This window comes from Anomalospiza imberbis, chromosome 19 (assembly GCF_031753505.1).
Source record: "Anomalospiza imberbis isolate Cuckoo-Finch-1a 21T00152 chromosome 19, ASM3175350v1, whole genome shotgun sequence".
Classification (NCBI taxonomy): Eukaryota; Metazoa; Chordata; class Aves; order Passeriformes; family Viduidae; genus Anomalospiza; species Anomalospiza imberbis.
In genome coordinates this window covers 7,488,773-7,513,666 of record NC_089699.1, presented here as the reverse complement: position 1 = coordinate 7,513,666, position 24,894 = coordinate 7,488,773, and the positions used below count along the sequence as shown (strand labels likewise).

The 24,894-nt window shown below is 49.1% G+C and overlaps 1 protein-coding gene across 6 annotated transcripts in view; it reads right to left on the bottom strand.

Annotated features, from left to right (window-relative positions):
- Nucleotides 1–7,803: 7,803 nt before the first annotated feature.
- The window catches only part of MXRA7 (matrix remodeling associated 7), a 28,444-nt gene continuing 11,353 nt past the window's right edge, over nt 7,804–24,894 (bottom strand). For 2 of the 6 annotated variants that reach the window (XM_068209402.1, XM_068209398.1), the window contains 2 exons: nt 22,461–22,560; nt 7,804–8,869 (listed from right to left, as the gene is read on the bottom strand). In XM_068209402.1, coding sequence (XP_068065503.1) covers nt 8,755–8,869; nt 22,461–22,560 — 215 coding nt within the window. In that variant the 3' untranslated portion in view covers nt 7,804–8,754. Of the gene's footprint in view, nt 8,870–11,865; nt 13,548–20,292; nt 20,374–20,514; nt 20,566–22,460; nt 22,561–24,894 lie in introns of those variants that run through there. The other 4 variants (XR_011005187.1, XM_068209399.1, XM_068209401.1 and 1 more) reach the window with 4 other exon arrangements.

Below are 24,894 nucleotides of genomic sequence, written 5' to 3'. Positions count from 1 at the left end.
GACGCAAGGCTGGCCAGGGACACCAGACACAGCTCGGAGCTGTCACACAGGGGGTTCTACCTGTACCCCATGGACTTGCAGTAGTCATCAGAAACAGCTACAGCCAGCAGACTGCAGCTTTCTCTGCAATGCTCTGCTACCAAAATTTGGGGTATCTGCAAAGGAAGAAGCTGACAGCCAGTTCTCTGATGCTGGAAGGCACTACGAAGTCAAAGCACCATCTTTCAGGAGAGTTACTGAGCCAGTGAGACCTTCCTTACTTACTACAAACCAAACACTTCCACCACTCCTTTACCACCTTCCCATTTCCATGAAAAATGTATTTTGAGTTAATTTCTACCTCCATCAATTATGAGGAGTAGAACTGAGTCACAGGCAGTCACAAAACAGTATCTTACACCACACAGGCTGCTGGTTTTCTCTCTGATAAAAGGGTTATAGGGGTGTTGCCAAGGAAGACAAATGACAGAGGCAATGATCCGCAACGTCCTCTCCTCCGTAAGGATTGCAGTTATATCCTTATGACAGAGTTATAAAACAAAACAATAAAGTTCTAAGACCATTAGAAAAAGGTCACACACATTACAGTAGGAAATACCTATTTCAGATCTTATCTGGAGCTATGAAGACAAACAACATTCAAACATCAGAGTCCTGGCCTCTGGAACTTTGGCTTCCTCAGAGGCATGTGCCTTCTCTTCCCCCACAGTGAAGTTTAATCAAGACTGAAAGCTTTTTTTCCCCTGTGACTCCAGGCCAGCTCAGTGCACTCCCTCGAGCCAACAAATACATCCCACAGGTGAAACAGAGCTTAACTCTTGGTGGCTGGGGGATCGAGGGAAGTTTTAAATAAGATGCTAAAAAACCTCCTGGTCCTGACCAGGAGGAATTGCTCAGAAAATATGAGTTTTCTCATCAGTAGTCATTAGTTAAGATTAGCCAGTCTCAGGAATGCTGGAGAACAGGTGGATCACAACATACGGGATTTGTGAGAGATTTGCGCATAGAAAAGGACTGAGCACATCCTTTACCCTCCCCGGAGCAAACAGCACCTGAAATGCTCCGTCGGAGCTCTGCGGGCCCTCTCTGCTCTTTGTACAACACAACAGCACCATCCAGAGGATAAACACTGCTGGCTCCACGTTCCCTTTCCCCACATTTGCAGGATATGAGCTTTATTCCAACTGGGAGCACTGCAGGGCTGCGTTCAAGTTACCCTCGGGTAAGCAAATGTGAGCCGTTGCAGGAGGGCAGGGATAAAGATCTCCAGAAAGAACCCCACTTTCACTGCCAGGCAGCACCATCTCTCTCCAAGTGCTCCTTCCTGCAGGGCTGCAATCCCTTCACCAGTGCAGAGGAGGAAAAACTGACTGCCCTGTGAGGACTCATCATCCCTGCCCTTGATTTCTCACAGGCACAGCCCGTGGTGGTGCAGTGAGTCCCCAGGTGAATTTCCCTGTGTAATTAAATTAGACACAACAGGTCATGCACACAGAGCCAAAGATCTCCAATTCTTGAGCTTCAGAAGATGCCTCAGGAAGGTGAGGAACCCACTGTTCCCATGCATCCACCAGAATCCAGAGATTATTTGGGTTTGATCCCATAAAAGTGGCAGGGTGCACATTTACGTGTCCCCAGGGGGCACTGGGGGAGGCTCACAGCCTCCCTGCCATGCCTGGCCCAGTCCCACTGCTGATTTTGGACATGTGCTGGGGCTGTTGGTGCTTCCCCAGGGTGACTCAGCTGCCTGGCTCATCTCTCCCTGCAGCAGCATCCCTACCGACTTGCTTCAACGCCTGAGGAGTCACAATCCCCACAGCAGGTTTGGCAGCAGCTTTTTATGGAAAACAAAATCAATTATCCCCTTCCTTTGAGACAAATTAAGATGAAACAAACTATGAAATATTTCCACTTTGTGTTTATTGTTCCCAGTGCAATTTAGCATTCCCAACAGCTGAGCACACCGTGACTCAGGACAGCACAAACCTCAGTGGCTGCATTCCTGACCTACTTTGGGAATTAAGAAAGAATTTCAGACAGGAGAATTACCCCTTTAGGTTAAAAAAAAAAAAAAAAAACAAACAAAAAACCAAAAAAAAACCAGTCTTATAGCTGTTCCAGAAATGTTGGCTGGGATCCAGTGACTGTAAGAGCTGAATAAGATCTATTCGAATTTTAAAATAAAAGAAACAACAAAGCAATCTACAGGGTCTTCCATGTTTTGCTCTGCCCCTGTCCTAGCACAAAGTCAGATTCAAATCAGTGGCATTGGCACTGCATCCCCATCTCCTGAGCCTATCTTTGGGAATTTTTATCATCTATTGCTGCCCCCAGAACTTGTAACCTCTGCTGCTTCATTTGATATTTAGAGAGGACTCACAAGAAAAATGATTCCTAGGACATGTCAAAATCCATATGAACACTCGCTTTTGTGAGAAAACCTTTAGTCATATTATGGAGAATGAATTAAAAAACCAAAATACCACTCAGCTGCCACAACTAGAAGGTAGAAGACACCACTGTACATTTTTCACCACATCTGAGGTTGTGTTGGTCAGAAAACTTCCAGAGAAATGCAGGCAGAAAAGGCTGCAGTGCTGAGGGGGTTACTTTTTACACAGTCCTTTTATCAAAATGTGATTCACCAACAAAAAGCAAAGGCAGGAAAGGTGAAGCTGCTTTCTTAAAACAGGAGCTGCTTAATTACTGCCCAAATTCCCCATAGGCACCAGGTAAAAGAACTTTCAGAACAAGTTATTTCACCTTCCAGGGGAAATGATATATCTAAAACAGCTTGTTACCATCATGATTTTTTGAACTTTGTTCCTTTGTTCTTATGGGCATAAATCCCAACTATTTTAAATTAATTCCCTACCTGGCAACAGTGGTTAAGAGACATGAGGGACTGGAAGGGTGAGGCAGGAAGGAAATAGTGGGGTGTTTTTTAGTGTTCTAACTCCAAAGTTAGAACTCTGGAAACTCCTGCTTGTTCTCCTCTGGCAGATATTAGTGAAGAATTTTGCCTCTGGTTCATTCTGAGAAATACCCCTGAGGAATTTATTTGAAATATTTGACATAGTTTGCAAAAAATCCCAGAACGCCCCTGAACAGCACAGGAGGCAATACAAGGTGGAAAATCACCTTGCAGGTGCAAAAAGCAGAGTGTTCATGGTGTGTGAGGGGCCACACTCTTTCCCATCTATAAGTATTCTCATTTTTTTCCAAGAAAAGGACGGTGCAAACCCACCTCTTCTCTTGCAGAGAGTTTAACAGCAAGGATGTGCTGGGACAAGCCCAACTCCTTGAACTGACACCAGCTGCAGAGGGGGAAACACCTGCAGTCACATCATGGAGCACAAGGTTCTCCAATTCCAGCAGCAACCCCTGCACAAGGCTCATTTCATCAATCTCTAAAGAAATCTCACATCCCTGTCAGAGCTCCCTGCACAGCCACAATGGAATTCTGCTCATTTTTATCTGCCTTCACCTCCCCCACCTACTAGAGTTCCTTTATTGACTCATTCCAGATTTTTAAAAAAAAACTTGGATCTCTGATGGAAGTGGATGATGTCTTCAAGTGGAATCCTTTCCCTCTAATGTACCACCCTCCCTTTTCATTTTTAATTCTTACGGAATTTAGGGGTTTTCCTCATTGTTTCTTTCAGACTGTGAAAAATGCATCTTTTATGATTGGCTTTTCGCAAATATTAAATTGAATACTATATGTATTATGTTATATTGATTAGAAGTGCTGTATTAACATTTTAATAGTATGGTAAATGTAGTTTTGTAGTTAAAATAGAACCTATGCATGCGGGGTTTTTTTTACTAGCTCAAGCAAGAGATGAGATAATGAAGAAACTCTTCACACAGAGATGACAAGGATGGGGGCCCATAAAGAATTACTGCCTCCTTATCGGAAAAGACAAACATTCTTCCACCTTCTCTCCGTCTTTATGGAACCACCAGGATGAAGGGGAAGAAGTTGACAAAAACCAGAAAAGTTCTTAATTTGCAAGGAATTCATGCATCATGTATGAGATGTATGAATATGCAACAGGCTACTGCTTTTAAAGATTATTCCTTTGTTCACAAGGCATGCTTATCGGGCTTAAGTGCCCGAGAGCATCCGGACGTCCGTAATTCTTTGCTTTTTATTGTCTTGTAATTGTCCTAACTCCAAATTTTCATTACTCTAACTGTATTACTATTTTTATAACTACTTTATTATTGTTAAACTTTTAAAACCAAGTGCGTTTATAACAATCTTTCACTATCCAATCCCATTTATCAGCGAACCTACAGTTCGCTTGTAAAGCCAAGTATCTTTTTCCCACTCATCACTCAGTGGAATCCTTCCCACTGTTTCTTTTAGCTCTCCGCGCTGGTTTTCTCCCTGGTTTGTGAGGACAAACCCCTCATTTCCTCTCAGTTCCGAGCTCTGGCCTGCAGGCCCAAAGGTCCGAGAGTTCGCCGCGCTCCGGACTCCATCGCGCACCGCCGCCATCGCGCTGAGGGCGGGGCCGGCCTCGCCTCAGGCAGCGCCCGCGTGACGTCATCCGCAGCACATGACGTCATCTACAGCGCATGACGTCACTACATCGCGTGACGTCACGAGCCGCGCACGCGCGCTGCCGGTAACGGCCGTCCCGGCGCGGCTCCAGCCGGCCCCGCCCCCGCCGCGGCGGGATACGGCGAGCGCACAGGGACAATCCGAGCCCGCTCCGCGTTGCCGTACGGGAGCCCAGTGGGGACATGTCAGTCCAATGGCGATCGTCACTTGTTGCCATGGCAGCGGGGCCCGCGGCCGTGGGGAGCCCTCAGCGTCGCTGTCCCCTCAGTGCCTTTATCCTCTCAAGGAGATCTGCCAGTACCGTTGGAAAACATACCAGTTTTAAAATTTTTGTATAACTTTAGTCAAGGGGTTTGGTTTGCCTTTGCCCCAGGAAAAAGGATTTTAAGTTTCTTTCTAGGACATTGTTCCACCAGGTGGGGTCTGAAGAACTCATCACACCAACGGACTGGGAGTAGCCCAAAAGATAAAGGGCCATCAGGGCCATCCACAACATCTACCCCAGGCTCTGCCTCCGGCAGGGATGGAGACCCCTCCTCTGAAAAGACTGAAAAGAAAATCAAGGAATGAAGATCTCATTAACATCAGAAGGGAAGAAATCCAGATCCAGTAGGAGACCAAACACTAAGAACTGCTTGGGACCAATGAACACTGACCCAATTCGTTCCTATGGGTTTTGACTGTATAAAATATCTGAAAAATCTAGTTAAAATCTAGTTAAATCACGTGTCACAAAATGATTCTCTGCACACCTGGGCTATGCACGGATGCGATGATTTCTGTGGAACATCCTGGCCAGAACAACATCCTGGCCAGACAATAAAGCAATGCCTTGATTGTCTAACTTTTAAAATGCTGTTGGAGGGTTTTTGTTTTTCCTGCAGTTTCGGTGACAGTGCCGCCATCCCCTCATGGGACCCCGAGTGCAGCCACTGCGTCATGGGACCCCCAGTGTCACTGTCCCCTCATGAGGGACCCCCAGTGCTGCCATTATCCTGCCATGGGACCCCCAGTGTCACTGTGCCCTCATGAGGGACCCCCAGTGCTGCCATCCCCTCATGAGGGACCCCCAGTGTCACTGTGCCCTCATGAGGGACCCCCAGTGCTGCCATCCCCTCATGAGGGACCCCCAGTGTCACTGTGCCCTCATGAGGGACCCCCAGTGCTGCCATTATCCTGACATGGGGACCCCCAGTGTCACGGTCCCTTCATGAGGACCCCTCACTGCCATTATTCTGTCATGGGGACCCCATTGCCACCATCCCCTCATGAGGCATCCCCAGTGTCACTGTTCCCTGATGAGGGACCCCCAGTGCTTCCATCCCCTCATGAGGGACCCCCAGTGTCACGGTCCCCTCATGAGGGACCCCCAGTGCTGCCATTATCCTGTCATGGGGACCCTCAGTGTCACAGTCCCCTCATGAGGGACCCCCAGTGCTGCCATTATCCTGTCATGGGGACCCCCAGTCTCACGGTCCCCTCATGAGGGACCCCCAGTGCTGCCATCCCCTCATGAGGGACCCCCAGTGTCACTGTCCCCTCATGAGGGACCCCTCACTGCCATTATCCTGTCATGGGGACCCCCAGTGTCACTGTCCCTTCATGAGGACACCTCACTGCCATTATCCTGTCATGGGGACCCCGCAGTGCTTCCATCCCCTCATGAGGGACCCCTCACTGCCATTATCCTGTCATGGGGACCCCCAGTGTCACTGTGCCCTCATGAAGACCCCTCACTGCCATTATCCTGTCATGGGGACCCCCAGTGTCACTGTGTCCTCATGAAGACCCCTCACTGCCATTATCCTGTCCTGGGGACCCCCCAGTACCGCCATCCCCTCACGAGGGACCCCCAGTGCTGCCATCCTGTCCTGGGGACCCCGAGTGCCTTTGCCCCTGACAAGGATCCCCCAGTGCCACCATCCCCTTTTGGGGCGGGGGTGGATTAGGTGACCTCTAAGGTCACTTCAACACACACGAGTCTGTAATGGGTTCTGCGATTCTGCAGTTATTTAGAGGCCGATCCCAGAAGGGGAGGTGCTGCTGCAGCAGCTGCTGACATTTCCTGTGTAAGTATTGATGGGTCCAGCAGGAGAAGCGCCTCAGAAGCTGCCTGGCCAAATCAGGACACACCCCATGGCTGCAGGTCCCTCCCCACCACCTGCACAGGTGCACAAGGATGTGTCCAGCAGGATGCTCTTCATGACAGCCTTGCCAATGCACAGGGAGGAACGCACCGCTCAAAACCCATGGGGTTTTACATCTTGACACTCCTTTGTTTCATGTCTTGGGCAAAAAGAGGCTTTTCTATTTATCTTTTTCTATTTGTTTTCAATTCTTTCTTAAATTTGAGCCTAGTAGATAACAGGTTTTTCACCACTGTCCTGTTATCAGCAGCATCTGAACATTTTGGTGATGATGCTGGGAGCTGGTGTGGACAGGACAGGGTTAATTCCAGCTGCTGTCCCTTGTACAGTGTTATCATTGCTGGCATTCTCTGAAGCTGAAGTGTTTAAGGATCTTTTTTTTTTTCTGCCCCAGAAATGTTCCTATTCTGAGGAGAACCAACCATAACATAAGAAATATAAAAATATTTTGGAAATAGACTGTGAAATCTGCAAGACACACTAAAAATCAACTACACGTTATCTCTCCTTTGCTTGCTTTCATGAAGAGTTTTGGAAAAGATCCTGATTTCAGTTTTGAGCTAGGGACAAGCTCCATATACAATTTTTCTACATTTCTCTCTTTGCACAGCTTGACAAAGGAAACCGTGTCCTAGGGACACAGCAAGCTAGAGTGAGATTTCACATCATGGGACTACTTTTCCCACTTAATTTGTTCATGCTGAATAAGAAGAGGTAATTTTCAGACATTACATTTAAATTAAGCCATGATTGGTAGTAAAACCAGCTTGAAATCATTATAAATATGTCTTGACCTAAGTGAAAACAATTAGAAGATAGAATGATTCTTAGAAGTCTAAGTGTCTGATGTTCTAGAACACACTGTACTGGGAGACAGCGACCAGATAACGAGATATTAGGTTTCTTGGACGGAAGAGGATTACACAAAATAAAGCAAAACTAAGTTTTTAAGAGACCATTCCCTAAAACTGGGTCAGAAAATGTTGCCTCCCTTTATGAGCAGTTACTAAAACTAAGAAAATGCTTCCTGATAAGAAAGTATTTAACAGGATTTCATAGGAGAGATAAGCACACCAGAAGTCATTTAGTTATAATTAGGAATGCTCATTGATTTACTCTATTCAAACCACGAAGGGCTGCTCAAGACTCTTCAAAATACTTGATAAAAATGACAGAGATTTCCTAAGTATGTAGTTTCCCACATAATTTTGTATGAGAAGAGCAGGATCTGAGGTGGACACAACCATCCTTGTGATAAATCCAGCAGCCTTTCTGTGGTCCTTTCACCAGTGTCAGTAGATGTTTGTGTTTCCAGGTTGGATTTGCTGCTGCTTCCTCAGGCGTGAGGATGATCTCAATGAGGTCAGCCAGAACCAGCTTGGGTTGGTTTCAAAAGCCAGCCTGAAGGAGGATGAAGTGTTCCTTCCAGGGAGATGAGGGGCAATACGCCCTGATCAGAGCACTGATGCCTTGCTTTCAGCTGTTTGTTTTCTAACTGTAGGGTTGGAAGCTTCTCTGCCAAGAGAGGTTGTGTAGTCTCCATCTTTGGAGCTTATCAAGACCCGACAGGATAAAGCCCTGAGCAACCCACCTTGGTCTCACAACTTTTAGCAGGAGGTTGGACTACAGGACCCTTCAACCTGAGTTATTCTATTATTTTCATCCATTTTACACCCATCATCTTTGGCTTTCTTCAGATGCCAAACAGAGAAAGACTAGGCTTGAAAGTTCATTTGCATAAAGCATGGCCAGAAAAAAAGTGAGTTTAACTGCTTTGTAGGACTGAGACATATGACCCAGCCAGAAAGAGGTAAAAAATTGCTGTACGAGATGATAGTTCTACAAAGAAAAATTATTAAAAGGCTGAGGAACTACAAGTCTTTTGAAATACATATCACAGGCCTATATGTGTTTGCAAAACAATCTGGAACTGCGAAATAACTACTGAGACACTTTTAAAGCACTACAGCCTCCAGTGTCCTGCAGAACAAGGGCCAAGATGGCTTTTGGGCACAACCTCTCCTGGCTGCAGGGTTATATATCGTACAGTCTGAGCTGCTCCTTCATGTCCCCTTCAGACATCTCTCCAAACGTGTCACTTTTTTCCTTCATCAGTCTGAAGATGGCAGCCAGCTGCTCTCTCTGAACCCTGTCGAGAAGAAAAGGAGAAGTAGGAAAAGCCAGTCCAGGAGCAAGAACATCACTGTCAAATGAAACACGGAGCCAAAGGCAGGTCACTGTGCAAACCTCGCTGGCTGCAGGAAATCTGTCCGTGTGAGATAAGGCAGAGATAGCCTCTGGTTCTCCTTCCTCCCCCTTCCCATCTATCCCATAACCCTGCACGTCTCTCTGCAGCTCCCTAAACGTGGAGATAAACCAGCCTGCTTTAACACTGTCTTTGGAGTTCCTTAGGGCTTATCTATGCCCAAACTTTCAAGATAACTTGACATGTGGAATTTTGTAAGACCAACATGTGTCAATTTAGCAGACTCCAAAACAAACCTGGATTAAGATTCAACAGCCCAGTGTGCTTTCCTTCTGTAATGAGAGGACATAGATACAGAATAATTCAGGAATAGTTATTAAATGTTAGATGCATATCTTAACTTGAAACTAGAGAGCAGATTACCTCTCAGTGTGGACATGATTTTAATCAGCCACTGGAAGATAAGATCACGGGTAGGAATTTGCTTTGATTTGAGTTTGTCTGCCAAGGTCCAATGGTGAGATGAACCCAGGTAGCCAGTCCAGCAGTGAGGTGGTCCCTGTGTAGGCAGAGGCTGACCAGTGGATCCCCTAGGTCAGGTTTTTAATCCCCAGGCAGTCCCATAGTAGATAATTAACCCCCTTCTCCCCATAACAGAAGATACCTTGATTTTTCCCTACCCTGAACCAGTTAACCATTGTACATCCCAGGAAGATTGGTATCTGTGACAGGATTTATTTGTAGGAGGATTTATACTGCTCATCACTGGGGGGTGGGCAGCACAGGAGTGCCATTTGTTGGCAGGTAGCTCATGAACTGATGTAACTGCACAAAATTCCCTTTTGGGGCAAGATGAATGTGCACGTGACTCTGGGCAGGGCTGGCTGAGGGATGGAATGTCCCCACTGCCAGACTCCTACCTGATGGGGATCAGGCTGCTCTATTGCCTAGCACATCTCATTCCTAACTCTCCTGTGGGAGATAGAAAGAACTAATGAGGATGTGGAGCTTTATGACTGTGACAAGGCAGATGTAGTTCCTGTTACTTCAAGGCTCATTTTGCCCCTGCATGAGCGTGAGGCCGGAACTCAGTGACAGCTCAGAGCACAGACCTGCCACAATCCCAGCTCCTCCTGCTTGTTCTGCACCTCCCATGGGCTAAAAACACAGAATCTGGCTTTTACTCCCACGTGGTCACCCTGTCAAGAGTCCTCTTTCCTGCCACAACCAGCTTCCTGCAAAGGACTTTAAACAATTTAATTAATCCATTTAAATGCACGCCACTGGATAACCTGGGGTAGTCTTCCTGCAAGGCCTGTGTGGACAAGCTATCAGCTGTTCCACTAGCAGGAGGGGCAATAATAACTATTGACAGGTAAAAGCAGGGCACAATCTTTGCTTGAAAGAAAGGACAGCATCAACGCACCAGCAGCCATCACTCCACGAACAAGACCAGAGGAAGACAGCCAGGAATGAGCAGATGAACCTTCTACCTGTGCTCCTGAGCTCCTGCTCTGCATTCTCCCCTCTCCTGGGCTAAGCCCCAGCAGAAGCAGGAACAGCAGCCTGTCCTCTCAGCACCACTGAAGCAAACAGGGCAGGAAAAAAAAAAAATCCTGGCTAAAGCAAGCTCATTTGCCAGTTCTTTTCTATTGCAATTAAAATGCAATGGTCTTACAGCCAAACAAATCCTGATAATGATGTGGGATCTTTTGTTTATGGAAGCCTGGATTTGTTTGCCTCTTCTGCAATGTTTTGTGCCCACAGGAAGAGCATCCAGCTGCCCTTTCCAGATGAGAGGAAGGGAAGCAGGGTCATGAGTGATCAATATTTTATTTTAGATCACCGCTGGGCACCAGAGGGCACATTGCCAGTCTGGTGTGGAGAAATTCAATACACAGCTTGGCCTCCTGTGTCTGCAGTGCATCCCAGCTGGGAGTGCTCACACAGGTCTGCATCCCTCACTCCTTATTTCACAGACATCAGCGCTGCTGAAACCTCTCCAAAGGCCCATTTCCTTGTCTCCAAAATCAGGATCACAGACAATATTCCCTCTCTTTTTTTGAAGCACAACATCAATGCATTTTGGCTCTCCTCTCAACTTTAAGTATCATGACTGTGCATTTGGAAAATAGAAAAAAGAGCTGTTACTGCTGTTACCTCTCTGCACTACACAATCTACTACAAAGGGACAGCAAAACAAAGATAAAGAGAGAAAAGAGCCTGGGAAGGAAAAGTAAGGCACCACAAACATGAAACTGTCTTTGAAGAGGAGCTTCTCATATCAGAGGCGACCTTGCAAAACAACCTTGTTGTGATCCAGCTTGGTTTGGTTTTGGGTATTTTTTTGGATGAGTTCAGATCAAACATACCCCATTCACAAATAAAATCATTCTCTCTTCTCATAAATGCTGTCCTCAAAACTATTTGGATTCAGGAGGTCAAACAGAATTTTACTTGTTGTTAACACAATAGATTAATTAAGTATTTTTGTAGCAGCCTAATTCTTCTTCATAGGCAATTACATTTGCATACTTAGCTCCCTTAGGCTCTTTTTAGACATTTCAGTCCAAGACTTTTACAGTTAGCTGGAGGTCTGGGGCAGTGAGCCATAGGTAAGTTAGAGATCTGGGGTTTAGGAACTGCTAAGCACCCATGTCCACAGCAGCTGAAATCCTGGGCAGAGCTCTGTATTGGGAATGTTGCTAATTGCTCTGCAGCCAAACAAGACCAAGAATGCAATACTGCATTGCTTCAGTAGAAAAAGGGGAGTATCCCTGATTTTCCCTCTCATCATTTATGGAAATGTAATCATTTATGGGATAAAAGTAATAGTAGGGCAGGGTATACTTCTAACCTAAAATCCAGATGTTCAACACAAATCTCTTGAGGAAGAAGTTACAAGCTGCTGGAGGTAGGGAGAACAAGCACAAACCAAATAAACTATTCAAAGGTTTATTGGACCAAACAAAGGCAATTTTTACAGATTCAAGCCACTAGAATTACAGTCCTTTGTATAAGAGCCACCATCAGATACAAAACAAACAAAACCAAACAAAAGTAAAAAATACCCAGACAGCCATTTGAGTTGAAGAAAGAATTTGACTTGCTGCCACTAGCAAAAATCTGGACTTAACTACCGACTTTGCTGGATGTACATATTGCCATGTAACTTAAACACAACGGATATAAGGCATTCTTTGCATAGTTGGGTGCTTGGGACACAGTCAGCCAGCCAGTACCGAGGAGAGACAGCGGCTGTACCAGCGGGATGTTGAAGCGGAGGATCCAGATGTGCCTAAATTCATATGCAAACCACTGAACACGCTTGCAGTTGTCGGCTGGGAGGGGGCAGCCCAGCCTCTTCTAAAGCTGAAGCCTCCTGCTGTTGTTTAAACGAGCCCATTTAGGAAGAGTTTGCCAACCCCGGGCGCTGGAAAGTGTACAAGGTTTCAAGTATTGTCTGCATAGGAATTCAAAGGGGGAAAAAAAGCAGCCTGTTGGATTCCTGATATGTTTGCAGTGTTAGCCAAGAGGCAGTGACAGAGAAGCTTAGGAGGACACATGCCCACCCAGCCTGGTGTTTCTACAACATCACTAAAGGACTTAGACCCTCTTCTCCCTCTCAAAAACCAGCTGTCTTTGATTTAAAACAGAGTATGTGCCCAGCCAAATTCATCTGCTCTGTGCGACAGAGCTGAGGGGCAACGCTGAGCTCTGGCTCCCATGGACCAGCAAGAGAAGAGGGCACTGGAACAGCAAGCAGGCAGAGGAATGGGGAGCGTGCCTCTCCCAGGACCTCCACTATCTCATCCTGAGCCAGAGGGAACCCCTGATGCCATAGCTGCCTCCTTGGGTCTCTCCTCTTGGGAACTGGAGTAGGGAAAAGTGAGGATGCAGAAAATAACAGCAGCCAAAGTGTGGTCTCTCCACCACAAGTGGAACAGCTAAACTATCAAACTTCATCACTTCTTGAGTATCCTGTGTACCTACAGAATCAGCTCTCTGCTAAAATAACTACAGAAGCAAGATGAGTCAGCCCAGCCATTGTCTGCCATCCCTCACATGGACCCCACTTTGTCCCTCCACCCCTCGGAGTAAAGCAGCTTTGTACAACACTGGAAATCACAGGCAGTTACCAGCCCCCAGCAATAAAGAGGAGTTTGACCCCAGGACAAAACAACTTGAGATTCTGGTACAAGGTCCCAGCTGGTCTGAGAGCAGAGCTATGGTTTGCCCACCCCAGGAAAGGAACAACATGGATTTCATGGCCTAATATATGTAGGAAACACAACTAATAGACTTGTTGCATATTTAGTGTTCACTTTGGGTTTTGTTTGGGGGAGAGGGAGGAAGGCTCTTCCCAGTCCCCCAAACACAACTCAGGTCACTGCTTGGGCCCAGCCCCAGTCCGTGGAGCCACACAATAGGATATCCTCAAACTTGACAGGAGTTTTTGAAGAACTCAACTTCAGACCAAGATGGGATCCCAAGTTTTGAGGGTTTATGGATTTCTCTTATGGGTGTGTTTGGTTGGTTTTGGTATTTCTCTCAAGCCTTTAATGATGCCAAGGGATGCCTTTAGGAGGAGGCTAGGGACAACTTCATATAGTCTTCAGGTCTGCAAAGAGAAACAGGGAGAGAAATCATTTCAGTCATGTCACTGCTCAGGTTGGTTCATTACTATTCACATAAACGAGCAGGGAGAGCCCTCGGTGTGTGTGTTTGTGGGGAAGGCAAGGCAGCTTCCCCCTCAGGGCAGGACAAGCTGCTGTTTGCAAACCTCATGCCTCTAAGAAGGACTTTGCTTCATCAACTGCAGCAGGATAGTCGAAACCCAATCAGAAGTGCAAATCCTCTTGTCTGGCACCAGGCTAAGTTACAACCCTTCTGAGTTACTAATAAGAACTGGAGAAGCCAAACTAATGAACTCCAGGGGTTACTGCCTCACTGTCCTGTGCAGAGCCTCCTGGGGCTGCTGGTGCCCTTGACCAACCTAGATTCCTCTTCCCACCTGTAGCCAGATGAGCCAGGAACAAGTGCTGATTTCACAGGCGGTGTGCCTGAGCTGCTCGACCTTTCTCAATCTTTCTACAGATGAGTCTGTTCAAGGGAAGGAGGTAAAATCCCCAGACTCCCTGCAGGTCAATTCCTTTTGATGGGAAGCTCTCCCAGTGTCCCAGGGAAGGAGGGTGAGATGTGTTTCATGTATGGGGACATCCAGGCACTCCCTCCATGTAGCAGAGCCAGGGTCTAAAAAATGTGGTCCTTTGTTCTCAGCTGGAACCCTCCAGACACTCTGCCCTTACTGCCCCAGCATTTCTCATGCTGGGTGAACCATCCACATCAGGAAACAGCTGGCACAAGGCTGGACAGCTGCCCACGGACACAGATACCTGCACTGGGATAGAGGGAAGCTACAACACACCTCACCTACCCTACAAACACATTCAGACACACCCCAGCCTCATTCCTCCTGGATCCAATAGGGTTCGTGGTCCGTAACACCTGAGCCACGTTTGGAAGTCCCCTACTCCAACCAGCCACGGCATGAGGGTGAGGAACAGCATCTCTTGCTCCTCTGCAAAGTCCTGCCTTCTCCAGCAGCCTTCTGAGCGCGGCCGGTGAGCCGGATCCCGGATGGGAGATCATCACGTGGCACCGGGGTTATTGGAGCGACGTTGCCGAGGCTCAGTGGCCGTCCCGTTAGGACAAAGGAAGGAAATTTTCCAGAGTGGATAATCACTCTGCGGGATTCGCGGCGCTGAGGAGCAGATCATCCCGCTCAAGTCACGCAAGCATAATCAGATTTCACGTGTCAGGGCATAAGCTCGTTGCCACGGGGGCCCAGGAGGGAAGGTCCCCTCCAGAGTGCCACAGGTGGAGCAGGGAGGGATGGGGGACATCAGAGAGGGTGGATGAGTCCCTCACAGGCATACTCCACAGGGCCAAGGCGACAGCTGGGGTGAGAAGATCTCAAAACCAGTATGACCCTAACGGAGGATGTACATCAGAGCCAGGAATTTTCATCTGCACAACTGGGATACCCCTTCCTGGTCCTGGAGAAAGCTGTGAGGGGAACTGGACTAAAGAGCATGAGGCAGTCCCTCTCTGGGATACTGGGGCCATATAACCTCCCAGGCTGAGAAGCTCTGGCATTTCAGCCACGAAACCTAAAAATGTTAATTAGCTTGGGATGGAGGCCCAGAGATTTGAGCCACTCCTTATCCTTGGCTCTTCCCTCCTTTCCATTCTCCTCGGATCAGCATGCTTGCCCCCAGCAGCTCATGAATCAAACCAGGTTAGGGTCATCTTTTGCCAGAAGCTGTATCCTTTCTTCAGATAAAGATTATCCAGGTATCTCTGTTCTTGCCCAAGCCAATGGCCAAGTCACAGAATCACGTGATTTGTCAGCTGGACATGGCTCTGGGCAAGGAAAAGCTGGAGGAGCCCAACAAAAAGCAGGTGCTGGAATATGAGGGCAGACAAAAGCATGTCCTGGAATATGAGGGCAGCTCAGGGACTGAAGGTCTCAAAGAATCATGGAAACTGCATGTCCCAGTGGCCTCCAGAGCATTCCTGCTCACCTACAGCACTGACACAAGGCTTCTTGCTTTTGAGAGAAGACAGCACCTCAGCTCTTAAAAGCAGGGGTTACTGGTGTCATTCCCATGTGCATCTATCTCTCATGTGTGCAAAAATTCACAGCAGATCAGGAAATCTGTAGCCCATTCATAAACTTCAGCTTTCCAAAGGAGTTCTGACTCACTCTAAGGAGAGCCCTACTGTAACCATGTCTGGTAATTGCTTGTGCCCTTTTAAGGAATAGTTTCATTCAAAAAGAATATTTTCAGAAGCACGGAGTATTCCCAGCTCCTTTCCCTGGCTTAGGACCTTGTCAGGACCATCTTTGCTCTGAAATCCTGCCAAGGAAGGTGGATGGCAAGCAGGCTCCAGACTCTTCTCACTCCAACCTAGGATTAACCCTTGAGGATGAAGAGCAGGGAATAAAAGCCCTTAGTGCTGGGCAGAACTGGCAATGGGTGGTCGAGATCTCCCCAAGAAGTTCCCTCCCATCTCACTGCTGGGGATGGTCCCATCATCACTGTCCCTGATTTTTTTACCATGGGGGCAGCTACCATCTCATTTCTGACTATAACCCAGACTTGAGGTATTGCAGGAAGAATATGAGGAATGACACACTAAATCTAAGCTTTCCTAGTGGCCCCAAAAGTGTGAGCCAGTTGCTTCAGCCATTCAGCAAAACACAGAGAGGACTTAAATGCAGAACAGGGAGACAGTGCTTAGAAAAGAGAAAAGGGATTGAGTGAGAGGTACCAAAAAGAACTTCATCAACACAAATCTGAAATTCCTCCACTGGGACAGAGCAGCTGAAAGGTGCTCTGGGCTTTGAGAAATACCTGCTGTGCCTTGAGGCTGCCAGAACGAGTGTGACCAGGGAGCACAAGTCTCATTGGCTTTAGGACAGGGGCTGGTGAGAAGCCAGTGGGATCGGGGGCTGTACCAACCCCAGCAGACCTTGCCCACAACTGTTTTGAGGCAGAAGCTTCCCACATTGCCCAGCCAGAGCAGCAACAGCTGAAAAGGCCAGAGCACAGCCAGGGAGGTGGGTTGGGCTCCTGACCAGCTCATCCATCACTCCTGTGCCCATTCCCTTGCAACACTCCTGACCACCCCAGCCAGCACCACAGCAGTGGGAAAAGCCACAGACAGGCCGGGCTGCGCTTTCCTCCGTCACTCCATGTTTGTTCTCCAGCTCACTGAACACCAGTTTGCTCCCAGCCTGGCAAGTTGCCCCAATTCCCTGCATCCCTGGGTCTGTCCCAGCTGCAGGGGAGCCCAGGACAGGCAGAGCAGGGCTCCCAGGGAGTTAGCAGGCAGAGAACAGCCAGCTGCCCATGCTGCACAAGGTTAAGCAGAAGCAGATGAAGACAAGTCATGAGCACTGGGTGGGGGAGACACAGAGAAGCAGCCATAAGCCCGGACAATTCAGGACCTGAGCCAGAAAAAAACCCCAGGAGCTTAAGCAGAGTTGCTGTCTGAACTAAAATCTCATGCCAAGGCAGGGTCAGAGACTCACACCCTGCAAAGGCTACGGGGGAGTTTGCAAGGGTTTCCTCTCTGGGATGGGAGAGGAGGAGATGGGAAGGGGCTTCCTGGCCTCCCATTCCCTGGCTTTCTGAGGGAGGTATCCTGAGTTACTCTGTTTTTAAAGCTTTTGGGGATTCATGACTCAATCATGACTATAAATAGGGCCAGGGCTCCAGTCCACTGACATCTCATAGGTCAGAGGACATTTTCCCCAGGGATATGGAGGCAGGGAACAGCACCAGGCCACCAGCAGCCTTCCTCCTCCTCCAAGTGAACTTGGGCACGTACAGAGTGAGCATGAGGGAGAGCTCAGCAGGGATCCCCAAACATATAGTGCCCTTTACTCCAAGAGGCAGGTGGGAAGCCAACACACCTCATGCCCTGGGTATTTGGCAGCTGAAAGCAACCTTGCCCATGGCTGGTGCCATCCCCGTGGCTGGTGGCTGCAGTAAAGCAGTGGCCACCCTGCCCTGGAGAGTGCCATGGCCCTGGGCTCTGCACCCCTTGCTGCTACTCCTCCTCCCTCAGCCCAGGACGACTATCGTGCTGCAGAAGATGAGAAGCAAACAAATAATAACCCTCACCCCCCAAAAAAGCCCAAACTTACCAGCTTCCCTCATCCAAAAGAAGCACCATGCTGGACAGGACAGGACAGGACAGGACAGCAAAGCACTGGGTGGGGGGAAGGTTAGCAAAAGAGAGGGAGGAGAAAGAGGCCCAGTTTCCAAGCTGTACAGAGAGGGGAGCGAGCAGGCAGGCCAGGGTTATGTGATGGCAATGCAGGGGGTGGACAGGGACAGATGCCAATGGACAGCTCTCCCAAAATGCAACCTCCCCTGGCCCTGTCCACCCACCTCTTTTTGGAGGGCTACTAGTGGAGATGTTTGAAATAGGTCAAGGTCTGTCAACACAGTCATTAAACCTCTGCAGCTGCTTCCTGCCCTTGTGTGCCCCAGGGCTGTCATCACCAGCATTGTCTCATTCAAAGTTCAAACTTAGCACAGTTGTCCCTCAAGCCACAGCTGCATCCCACTTCCATTCAGGATGCTTTGCAGAGCAGGGAATGGTCTCTCCTCTCTGACATTCCCTAAAACCAGGGTCTACCCTGCCTTGCTGAAATTCCAGGGTCCAAGCTCAGGTTTTTTTTCAGTGCCCCATAACCAAGAGGCACTCTGAACTCAGCTGGAGAGCAGGCAGGTTTCCATTGCTCAATTACCACTAAGAAACGGGCTGAGCTTGATATTTACAGCCATCCAATTCCCCTTGCATGAATTCCAATTTGCAGTTGAGCCCTAGGCTTAAGCCCAGTCTGTATTCAAACAGTGTCACCTCAGCCCAGCTGTGGCTGGCCAGGAGGTGAGAGGAGAGGATTGAGAGGCAGGAGGAGAATTTGCTCTTTGAATGAGTCACCTCGATGTGGGAACTGAGCCCATTACCCAGGGAAACTGGGCAGCTATCCCAGCTATCCCAGAGGCTGGCAGTGGTCTGGGGGATCTCCTGCTCCATCCAGGAGTGCCCCTGCCAAGAGCAGTTTGGTGCCATTCATCAGACCCTGTTCAATGTGTCTGCCATGGGGCAGCTTCTGGCTCTTCATCCCCACCTCTTCCTCAATCCCAGAGAGAGGACAGAGAGGAGAGACCTTTCTAGAGCCTGTCAGATGGGATCTGCTCTCCTTTCTCCCACCAACAATCCTAGCCAAGAGTGACAAGGAGAGAGCACAGACAGCTCAACTCCTTAACAACACTGAGGCCAACCAAGGCTTGGCTGGGACCTGCTTTGCCTCATGGAAAGAGAGAACTGAAAGCAGAGACCCAAGGGGGCCGTTTCTCCCATTGTTTTCTCTTTTATAAGGAGTGGAGCCTTGCTGCAGCTGTCAACACTCAGCAGAGTCCAGACCATACTCATTTCTAACAGAAAAAATCCCCACTAACCTCATTCAACCTTAAGGGAGGTTTGAAGAACATCTGGCAGAGACCACTCCAAGCCATCCATGACAGCCAGGCCCTGCAGGCACACTGGGGAGCTCTTCCTCCCTCCTCCACAGGAGCTGCCCAGCCAGGACAGCAACACCTCTCAGGCAGCCTGGTTGTGTCTCACACCCACACACCTCAGCCCTGTCTGAGCAGGGGCAGCTGCACCACCAGGACTCACATTTCCTGAGCTCCAGCTTTGCACCGTGGCAGCTACAGCTGGCAACAGATGGCCAAAAGCCTCAGGTGCAGAAGGCAAGGATTTGGGAATAAGCTGTGCTGGCTGGAGCAAGGCCTGCATCCTTCCCCTGCACTCTTCCCCTTCCTGCCCAGACTGTTTTTCTCCCCCAGGGGGGCAAAGGCTATGTGCTTCTGTTCCAGAAGGACTGGTGACCCACCAGGTGTGATCAAGCACAGCCACCACCCCAGCAGAAGTATTTGCCAAAAGGATTTACTGTCCTCCTCCCACAGTGAGCACTCTAATTTTTAAGGCTGAAGTCACCAAAAGCAGGAAGTTGCATCACTCAGTGAAGGTCACATTCCTTCCCCTTTTAGTCCAGATTTAGCCCCAGTTGGAAGCCACAAGACTCAAGTGAATTGTAGGCAGGACAACCACAGCTTCTGCAGGGACGCAGGTTAGAACAGAAGTGGGTTTTTTGCTTAAATAACCAAATCTATTGCATGCCTGTACTCTCCTGTCTGAAGTCCTACAGCTCCTCCTGGAACAGGCAAGGATATTTTCAATGGCATCTCCAAAATCAAGGAGTCCCAAAATTCAAGCTTGTGAACTACACAACAAGCAGCCTTTGAGGACCCACTTGCATTTTTGGGATGTTTCTTACATCTGCTGCTTCACATAGGAACCTGTTGGTCCACAGGAAAGCTGGAGGAGTGACAGGGCTAAAAGTGAACGCTAAACCTGTCTCAGTTTTAATAACACACCTTAGGACTAACCACTCACTCTGCAGCAGCCCCAGTTTCCCAATTCGGTACAAAGAAGTGGCTGTGGGATGTCCAGCTTCAGAAGAGGTGAGCATCCAAATGTGAGAGCCCCCATTTGCCCTGGAGTGCTCATGGAAAGTGAGATGGAGGCAGATGGGAGTGGACTCATTAATCTGTTATGAGGAGGGAAGGGGAGGGAGGTGGGGAGGGAGGTGGGACAGGCAACCAACTGCAGCTCAAAACAACCCCTCCCCTGGAAAATAACCCAAAAGCAAAATAACCCAAGACACAAGCGGGTGTTATCAGTGGTACCACTACCTCTAAGCAGCAGCGTGTCCTTACCAAAAAGATTTGCAAGAATGTTTGTGGCCGAGGACCTAAGGTACTTGCTACAGAGATGTGAGATCAGAGGTCAGCTCAATCCTGCAACATAAAGGTGGCAAACCCGGGTCACAGCAGGTCAGCAGCACGGTCGGGGCTCATGGAGAGGGGGAGAGGGGTGGAAGGGCAAGGAGAAGGATGCAGGACAAGGCTGAGCCGCTGTGCTCAGCTCGCCCAGCTTACCTGGCAGCAGCCCTGCCCCCTTGCACCACCTGCGAGGCCTGCAATGAAAAGCTGCTGATGCCGCAGTGAAGATTTGAGGGGGGGAAAGTAAGCCAGCAACAAAGCAAGACAAAAAAAAATTCACCAAGCTGCCTTAAAGAAATGAACAACACAAATACGGAAGAGAAGAAAATAAAGGAGCAGTGGGAAAAACACGTCTGCCAGTGGCCCTCAGTGGGGAAGGCTGCTCAGAGCCTCCAAGGGACACGAAGCCCATCAGTTCTAGGTGCACCGTCCTGCCCTGGGACTGCTCCACACAGACAAGAGCAGCGGTGCCTGAGCGGTGCCATGTGCCCAGACAGGTCCATCACCCCCCAGAGCCTGTTCTGCAGTCCTGAGTACAAAACCCCCATCCCACTGCTGTCCTTGGGCAATGTCCCCTCAGTGTCCCCAGGTGACAACAAGGGCATTTTTTGCCACACAGGAACCAGCCCAAGGCCCTGCAGGACTCCTGGCCCTGAAAACCTGAGCAGCGATTGCTCAGCTGGTTTGGATGGAGCTGCTGGTGCAAAGGGTTTGAATTTGCCAGCTGCAGGTAGATTTTTGCATTGGTGTTTAGCAGGATCCTGAGAAGCAAATCCCATCTAGCCCCATGGGTGTCTCTGACATTCACTTGGCTCATCCACCCACCACCCTTCCCAAGTGAAAAATACAGTGACACTCACAGCCCTGCTCAGCAGTTTACAGGGTGGGGGCTTCAGGCACAACAGACATATGGAAAATAAGAAAGCAATCATTTTTTCCTGATGCCACCAATGCAGAATCCGTGCCAGAGGAAACCAGAGCTCATTTCTGTTGCTGACCCCAGAGCAGGGCAGGTCTCTGGATTTGCTCTGCCTACCACAGTGCCCTGCTCACCTCACACAGATAAACCTCAGCCAGCCCAGCTGGTGGCATCACAAAGATGCTGCCCAAGAGCCTCAAAGCAAGGTTTGCCAGCAGGAGATGCCTGAGTTGGGGGCGAGCTGTGATCCCCCCATCCCAGCCTTCCTTGCTGTGCTCAAGTTTCTGCTTGGTTCTTTACACCAGGCCAGCTGTGGTGGTACTTAGACCACAATTTGACAGGCAAGGCATGACAAACGCCCCTAAATCACACTCTGCAAACCTCTGGCTGTGGGTCCCACAGCCCTTGAGACAGCAGTGGAGAGAACACCATCTCCCAGGCTTGTTGAGCCACCACGGGGAAATCAGTTCCTTGGAGCTCACCCTCAGGGAGGGGGTGTGATCTGCAGACACCTGTAAGGGAGCAGCCTGCCACCAAGCCCTCAGCTGTGGGGTTATTCCTTCTATAGGCTGGGGAATCTCGAGCCAGAAGGCTTGTTCTAAGTGACAGGACAGGTTTCACCTGATGCAGGGCTCAGGGGGATACTTCAGCAAAAAGTGCAAGATGGGCAATTCTCCATCTCTACCCGGCCCACTACTTGGTAAATCCCCACCACATCCAGCTGAGGAGACAGCCCTGGGGATGGACACTTGCAGTGTCAGCCCCACCTCAGTGAGCTCTAGAACCTTGTGCTCCCTCACTTTGCCCCAGTGTCTCTGAGCTATGCCCATGCCATCCACAGGGCCAAGGAAGGGGAAGTAACCAAAGATCAGGTCCTCAGGAGATACCTATCAACACAGAACTAATGGGATCAGGGGACATACACCGGCTGCATCAGCTGGAAAATTTGGTCTAAGCATCCAGAGGAGCTCCAAAGGTATTTAGAGCCACAGTGCCTCCATCTCTTAAATCAGTGTGACTTTGTTTGTTCTCATATCTTCCTGGGTGGGAGAGGTCTGGAACTCCAGAGCAGTGAGATGCTGAGGGCAGTGTGGGGAGAGAGAGGTCGGAGCACACCCAGCTTGCTCCAAGGGCATGTCAGCCAGGTGGGCTTGGGCAAGAAGAAAAAAGAAGCTCAACTTACCTTTGTTCTTCCTCTAGTTCTTCTTTGGACATCATTGACTTGTACTGGTTCCCCCTTAGCTTTCCAGGACTGTATTTAAAAGAAAACTTCTCGTCTGCAGCTGGAGAGGGGACACAAAAAAAGAGCAAGAAATCTGTGAACCAGAAACCTCCCGAGAGCCACAAGCTACAGCAGTGGGGTTGTTCCTTTGGGTGCTCTCTGACCTCTGCTCCTGCACCCCAAATGCTCTGGCCACCCCAGCACACTTCGGAGTCAGCTCCAATCTGCAGAAAGGTGGGCACTGTCGGGAAGGCAGTGTGGATCCCAGAGCAGAGCCGAGGTGCTGCTGGCCAGAGGATGGCAGGAGCTCAGCCACAGCCAGCACTGCAAACAGCGAGGACTGCTGTGAGCGAGCAGCCTGCTGGAAGCAGATCCAAGGAAATCTTACAGCCCAGGAACCACATGCCATTGTTCTCCCTGGATTCAAAGCCTTGCAGGCCCATCTTGGCTTATCAAGACATGCTAATCCTGCCTTGATTAACTCACAGCATTTTCCACTTCTCCTCTCCAGACTTGCATTCCTCCTCCCTCCCTCTCCTCATCCAGGGGCCCTTTCCCCAGCTGGGGGCTCATGGATGGTGCCACAAGCAGAGCTGTCCCAGCTCTCCTGCAGCCCTTGACAAAGCTTGTGAAAAGAAGATGCCACATGGCAGATCCCAGGGCTGCAAACAGCACCGAGCCAAGTCAGGAGCACCAACACAGCCAGGTCCAAGTCCCTCTGTCGCCAGCCCTGAGGAGGAAGCCAAGGTCTCCTTCTCCTGGGTGCTCTCCCACCCAGCTCTCCAGCCTCAGCCCCGTGCTAATTAGAGCACCAAAGCTCAGACTCTGAGCCAAAGCTGATCCTTTTCCAATCGGATTTTGTTCGAGCACTATTTGCTTTTAAAAACCTCTCCCGTGCTTTATCTTCCTACAGATAGGAGAAAACAACAGGAGGGGAGGTCAGTCCAAGAGGGGGCCCAGGAGGAGCTGCTGCTGTGGATATGTCTTATCCGTGGGCTGCTTATCTGAGAGCCTTTATCTCCCAAGGACTGCAGGACTTGGCTGCTTCACTTCCAACCACCCAGCACTGCAGTTTCCACATTCCCAGAAACATCTGCTGCTTCCTCAACCCTCAGAGCCCTGGGGATGCTTCCCGGGGTGCACAAAAGGAAGATGTCACTTCATTATCTGCATGGCCCTGAAAAATTGCACATTATCCACAAAACAGTATCCAGGATGACATCAACATGACCCCTAAATGGGGAAAACTCCCCTGGCAGGAGAGAAAACCCCAACTTGTACCTAACACACGGATCCTCTGCTCCCAGGAACACAGGCAGCCCCTTCCCATACTCTCCACTGCAATTGTGGCCATATTCAAGACTGTCTCTCCTCCTCTGCCTACCCAAATGAAAAACCCCTCACAGCCCCTCCCCTCCCTTCCTCACACGCAGAATTCAGCACCAGCTTCCTTCTATTTTCCAATCAATACTGCCCTTAAGGATTTTTCTCCTTGTGTCCTATACCTTGATGTTGGGATTTCTCCAACCCCAAGCTCGTGCCCACATTCAGCTGCTGCCAGACCTCGGGAACCTCCTTGTAAAAGGTAAGTCAGAGCCTGGTATTGTAGGTGGGGAAATCAGAGATCTCAGAAACAAGCAGTGCAAGGCTTCACTGGAGTGAAGCACAATAACTCTTACCAATTTCCATGCCAAAAGTGTAATTTACTAATAAAGTTTGGTGAGTTGTTGTTAAAAAGAGCCAAAAAAGCAAAACAAAAAACCTAATCCACTTAAATCTACTTTCTAGAAGATTATATTCTAATATTCTCTCACAAATTTGCCCTAAACCAGGACACCATGCCTGGAGCAACAGGAGTGGGATGGGAATTTCCCAGAGACCTCCCCCCTGCTAATGCCCACATTTCCTCACTTCTTTACATCTCCAGGTTCCTGATCTTGGGGAGCTTCCCTAGGAAGTCCTGGTGGATTACTGCTCAATTACTGATCTGGAGTGTTTCTCTAATCCCTAAATGCCACTGGGGCTCCCAGGGGATGCAAACCCTTTATCCAGCTTTGTCAAAAATGTCTGAACACAAGCAGCCCAAGGCTCTGGTGCGCAGCCCCAAACATTCAGCTTGGCCATATTCCACTTCCCCCGGTGGGAAACCCTCCCCGTGGGCAAACAAACAAACAAACCTGGCTGGATGGAAACAAGCAGTAATGCTGCAGCTTATCAGCACTTTGGGTGACCATAAAAGTGCATGGAAAGAAAATTCAGCTGGCTGCTGCTTTGGGAGATATTGGGAGAAAGGAAAAAAATTAAAAAAAAAAAAAGAGGGTGTAACATCCTGTTCCTTATGCTGGTGCAGTGCAGGAGCTGTTCATTACCTTTGTAAAGCTCGACTGATTTCAAG